The sequence below is a fragment of the Ochotona curzoniae genome, unplaced genomic scaffold, assembly GCF_017591425.1.
Source record: "Ochotona curzoniae isolate NIBS_2020 unplaced genomic scaffold, NIBS_Ocur_1.0 contig_2321, whole genome shotgun sequence".
Taxonomy (NCBI): domain Eukaryota; kingdom Metazoa; phylum Chordata; class Mammalia; order Lagomorpha; family Ochotonidae; genus Ochotona; species Ochotona curzoniae.
Window position 1 is genome coordinate 6978317 of NW_024465421.1, and position 5227 is coordinate 6983543.

The window sequence follows — 5227 nt, forward strand, 5'->3', positions numbered from 1 at the left end:
GAATGTCAGTGTATATTTTACCGAAAGCATAATACCCAGCAATGACACTTCCTAAGTGTTTAACCAAGAGAAAGCCTAGGGGCCGGTGCTGTGGCACAATGCGTTAAGCCACCATTTGGGACTCCAGCATCCCATTTGATTCTTGGCTGCCCCATTTCCCACCCTGTTTGGGACATAGGGCTAAGTTCCTCCCATGGCAGGCCCCTGGGCCTAGCTACCCCTGGGCATCCCCGACCGTTCCCATCCATCCTCACGATGCCCAAATTTCCAGAGGTCAGCGAATCCCAGAAGCCCCAGCTTTCCTTGGATCTGAGGGGAGCACGCGGACCTGGGTCTCTGCTCCCAGTAATCTCATATATTTCTGCGAAGGCTGCAGACTGCGTCTCAAGCTTCGGCCCAAACAGGGGCAGAGGGACCCTTGAGCAAGCTGTTCGGGATCTCAATAGAACAGGGATATGGAAGATGAATCCCCCCACGAGCAAAAAGGGAAAAAAAAAGTATGGAGAAAATCACGGAAGGTCCCAGGCTAGGTTACCAGGCATTCTCGCCGGGAGTCGATTTAGCGCTCTCTTTCCAGCGGGATGCAGTCCTTCTCGCACTTCCAGCCTCTCCAATGCCCAGCTCTGACCCTCTGGTGGGCTCGGGATGGCGGGGTGCAAGGTGCAGGGACTGGCCGCCTCCTTCGGCCCTGGCCCTGGCCCGCCAACCTTCCCGCCCCTGCGTGCCCCGGAAGTAATCGCACCCCGTCGCCTTGGAAACGTAGCAGCCAATCGGCGCGGCGAAGGGCGCGCTCGCCTTGCCGACCCTTGGGGCGCTGTGGGCTCTGGCGGGCTCAGAGACAGCTCTAAAACCAGGATGCTCAAAGCCAAGATTCTCTTCGTGGGGCCCTGCGAGGTGAGACCGGGGGCAGCGGGCCGCCCCTAGCGGGTCAGGAGGTGGGACCCCGGGTTCCGTGCAGGTCGCTGGCCCCCTGGGTTAATGCTGAGCAGCCCCTCGCAGATCAGGGCCTTGCTCCGGGAGCTCGCACTCCCACCCTTGTGAGGTAGGACCCCAGGTTTTGTGCAGGTCATCGTGCATTTTTACCGTGGTGGCCTCCGGAAGACCCCCTCCCCCACCTCCACCCCTCCGCCCCGTGCCCTGATGTTGAGTGGGGCTTCTGGTTTTGGACCACTCTCTTTGGCTCCCCAACTTGGTGCCTAAGGAATGTTTCTCTGGGACTTGCGGGGGATTTTTGCTCAATGGGCTTGGAGCTGTGAAGGTGTATGGTGGTGGAAATGTCCGGAGCGGGGAGCTGGAAGGGATGGGCATGGACGTGGCGGTGATGACGCTGTTTGGGGTACCCCCCCGTTCTACCTCGAGCACCTTGGTTCTGGTTTCGGCTTCCTGCTTATGTGCCCCCAGGTGGCAGCAGGTGGCTCAGGTCACCCACACTGTCCAGCTCCTGGACCATACCGTGCCGGTGGGAGTGCCATGGGTCCACTCTGCGATGGGGTGGAGACGTGGCCTGTCCACTGGCTCACCTGTGCAGGAGTGGGGAAGGGGCTCTCCAGCCGAACCTGGCCCTCCCACCTTCTCCTTTGTACAGAGTGGGAAGACAGTTTTGGCCAACTTCCTATCCGAATCCTCTGACATTACCGAATACAACCCAACACAGGGAGTGAGGTGAGCCCTGGGCGTCCCCCAACCCATGTTCCCCTGTGCCCCCTCCTGGCATTGCTGGCCTTGTCAGAGTGTGTCATCCCCTGAGACGGGCGCCGCCACCATTGCTGTCTGTGCTTCCAGAATTGTGGAGTTCGAGAAGCCGCAGATCAGCAGCAACAGCCAAGGCCCCGGCTGCGAATTCGAGCTCTGGGACTGTGGCGGCGACAGAAAGTATGTGCCATCTCTCTCTCTTTTCACATTTTAAAAATATATTTATTTTCATTGGAAAGTCAGATATACAGAGAGGAGGAGAGAGAGAGAGAGGAAGATCTTCCACCGGCTGATTCACTCTCCAAACAGCCGCAAATACTGGAGCTGAGCTGATCCAAAGCCAGGAGCTTCTTCTTAGTCTTCCACATGGGTGCGGGGTCCCAAGGCTTTGGGCTATCCTCGACTGCTTTTCCAGGCCACAAGCAAGAAGCTAGAAGGGAAGTGGAGCAGCCAGGACACGAACCAGCACCCATACAGGATCCTGGCATGTGCAAGGCAGTAGGCTACTGTACCATGCCCTATTTTTCAAGTTTTAAAAATTTGTTTGTTAGGCAAAGTGACAGAGGAGGGAGAAAGAGAAAGATCAGTCTTGTGTCTGCTGGTCACTCCCCCGATGACCAAGGCTGGGCTGGGCCAGGCTGAAGCCAGTCACCTGGAACTCCATCAAGATCTGCTACACAGATGCAGGGACCCAAGGATTTGGACTATCCTTCACTGCTTTCCTAGGTGCATTAGCAGGGAGCTGGATAGGAAGCAGAGCAGCCGGGATTTGAACTGGCACTCATATGGGTTGGCAGCGCTAACAGGGGGAGGATTAGCCTACCATGCCATGCTGCCAGCCTTGGCTTGGGCATCCCAACGATTAGGGCAAACACCTGCCTCATGCCTTGTTCTTTTGCACAATTCAATGCTTGGTTCCACTCCCAACTCCAGTGTTGTATACCTAGGAAAGCTGCTGCTGGTGGCTTATGGATGGGGGTCCCTGCCACCCAGCCGGGAGATCCAGAAGCAATTCCCGTCTTCTGGCTCCAGCCCAGCCCAATCACACTGCAGGTGTCTGGGGAGTGGACCAGCAGGGGAGGCCTCTCTTGCTGCCTCTTCTTTCTCTCTCATGTTGGAAGTCACCGATTCAGAACCTGCCTGAGCATTCCCACCCCCGGCCCCTCCCTGACCCACAGGTTCGAGTCCTGCTGGCCGGCCCTGATGAAGGACGCGCAGGGAGTGGTGATCGTGTTCAACGCTGACGTGCCAAGCCACCTGAAGGAGCTCGAGATGTGGCATTCCTGTTTCGTGCAGCCTCTACTCCTGCAGGACGCCCAGTGCCTGCTGATCGCACACCACAAGCCGGGCTCCGCGGCTGGCAGGGGGAGCCTGAGCCTGGGTGAGCGCCTGGTGTAGGGGTGGGGCGAGGGGGATGCCTTCCTTTTAACCTCCTTTGCCCATGCGTGTTCCCCACACTTTGGTCTTGCCATGTGTCATGGAAGGCAGCAGCGGGTGATGTGTGGTTCCTAAGCACCCACTGTGTCCTGGGTGCTTGTGTTTTTTCACTGTGTATCTTGGGATCACCAAGTCGGGAGAGATGCAACCCAGGCCTGAATACGGATGCCTTAAAGACCGGCTGTCGCGGGGCTGGCTCTGTAACTCAGAGGGTTGAGCCACTCCTGTGCCACCAGCATCCATATGAGTGCTTACTTGACCCCGACTTCTCCAGTGTGGATCCAGCTCCCTGTCCATGAACTTGGGAAGGCCAGGGAATATGGCCCCTGTAAATATGTCCCCTGTCCCTCACGTGGGAGACCTGGATGGAGTTCCTGGCTCCTGGCTTCGGCCTGGTCCAGTCCTCATTGGGGAGTGAACTGGTGGATGCAAGATCTGCCTCTCTCTCTCTCTTTAAATATTTATTTATTTTTTTTGGAAAGTCAAATTTGCAGAGAGAAGGAGAGACAGAGAGAAAGATCTTCCATCCAATGATGCACTCCCCAAGTAGCAGCAGTGGCCGGAGCTGAGCCGATCCAAAGCCAGGGGCCAGGAGCTTCTTCTGGGTCTTGCACATGGGTACAGGGTCTCAAGGCTTTGGGCTGTCCTTCACTGCTTTCCCAGGCCACAGGCAGGGAGCTGGGAGGGAAGTGGAGCAGCTAGGATACAAATTGGCACCTGTATGGGATCCTGGTACATGCCAAGGCAAGGACTTTAGTCAGTAGGCTAAAGTGCCGGGCCCTCTCTCTGTGTGTAACTTTACTTTTCAAATCAGCAATCCGTCTTTTGAAAACGTAGACACTACGAAGGAGAGCCAGCTTGCTGTGACTTCCACTGGCACAGGGTAGAGAGGGATGGTGCTTCTTGCTCGAAAAAAAACCCACAAATCACACGGGACACACACACACACACACACACACACACACACACACACACACACACGTCAGGTGACTTAAAAGACAAAAGCTGGGATGATGTGCTCGTTTCCCTCCCACTGGAGGTGCACCTGAGGACACTTTGCAGAACTTTGTAGAACTCTAGACCTGGCCATCTGTGGCTCTCCCTGACGGGGCGCCCTAACTAGATCCCTGTTTTCCCTTGGCAGCGCCGCCCCTGAACAAGCTGAAGCTGGTACATTCCAACCTGGAGGAGGACCCCGAGGAGATCCGGGCGGAATTCGTCAAGTATCTAAAAGGCATCGCGAGCTCAGTGTCCGAGAGCAGGGACCGCGAGGAGATGTCCATCATCACGTGACTGCCACCCAGGTCCAGAGCCCACACACCACTGGCAGCTCCCCCCACAACCCGCTCCTCCACTAACCTGCCCCCTGGGCCGCTGGCCAGGCATCCCCTGACATGCTGCCCCAGGAGTAGACCGCTCCCCTTAGCTCAGGAGAGGATACCCGTGGTTCCAGGCCTTTCCAAGGAGCTGGGATTTCACCACCCCAAGAACTTCTCCTTCCTCCAGCTATAAAAAGTGTGGAACTTTTTTTTAAAGATATTTTTATTGGAAAGTCAGATATACAGAGAGGAGGCGAGACAGAGAGGACGATCTTCCATCCAATGATTCACTCCCCAAGTAGCAGCAATGGCTGATCCAAAGCTAGGAGCCAGGAGCTTCTTCAGGATTTTGCACATGGATGCAGAGTCCCAAGGCTTTGGGGTTGTCCTTGACCGCTTTCCCAGGCCACAAGCAGGGAGCTGAATGGGAAGCAGGGCCGCTGGGATTAGAACCGGCGCCCATATGGGATCCCAGCACATTCAAGGCGAGGACTAGTCTCAGGTGCTGCCTTCACCCCCAGATGGGAGCAGGCTGGTTCTGGAATGCGCTGGCGGGGGTGGCTTGGGGCCTCTGCATCGCCCATCACACAGGTCAGCAGCCATGGCCACTCGGTCCGTCACACCTCCTTGCTCAGCTTCCCAGCTGTGGACGAGTGGCTCAGCCACAGGTTCTCCTCCAGCCCCAGGCATTGTGCCAGAACGCCGTGGAGTTGGTGTATTTTATTAAATTTTTAAAAGACCTATTTATTTGAAAGGCAGAGCAAGATGGTGTTCCGAAG

The 5227-nt window shown here is 56.4% G+C and overlaps 1 protein-coding gene across 2 annotated transcripts; it reads left to right on the forward strand.

Moving 5' to 3' along the window:
• Positions 1 to 827: 827 nt before the first annotated feature.
• IFT22 (intraflagellar transport 22) lies at positions 828 to 4600 on the forward strand. Of its 2 annotated transcripts, XM_040973815.1 has the most exons (5): positions 828 to 894; positions 1586 to 1662; positions 1783 to 1872; positions 2871 to 3073; positions 4274 to 4600. In XM_040973815.1, exons 1-5 carry the CDS (start codon positions 856 to 858, stop codon positions 4420 to 4422), a joined length of 558 nt encoding a protein of 185 aa, XP_040829749.1. In that variant the 5' UTR covers positions 828 to 855; the 3' UTR covers positions 4423 to 4600. The 2 variants fall into 2 exon arrangements, with proteins under 2 accessions (XP_040829749.1, XP_040829750.1); XM_040973816.1 differs by lacking the exon at positions 1783 to 1872.
• Positions 4601 to 5227: the final 627 nt, after the last annotated feature.

Bases quoted from the DNA above. Each gene is read 5' to 3' on its own strand.
- IFT22 (XM_040973815.1), top strand. From the start codon at position 856: ATGCTCAAAGCCAAGATTCTCTTCGTGGGGCCCTGCGAG. The intron at 895-1,585 runs GTGAGACCGGGG...TCCTTTGTACAG, and splicing joins TCTTCGTGGGGCCCTGCGAG to AGTGGGAAGACAGTTTTGGC. The intron at 3,074-4,273 runs GTGAGCGCCTGG...TTCCCTTGGCAG, and splicing joins CAGGGGGAGCCTGAGCCTGG to CGCCGCCCCTGAACAAGCTG.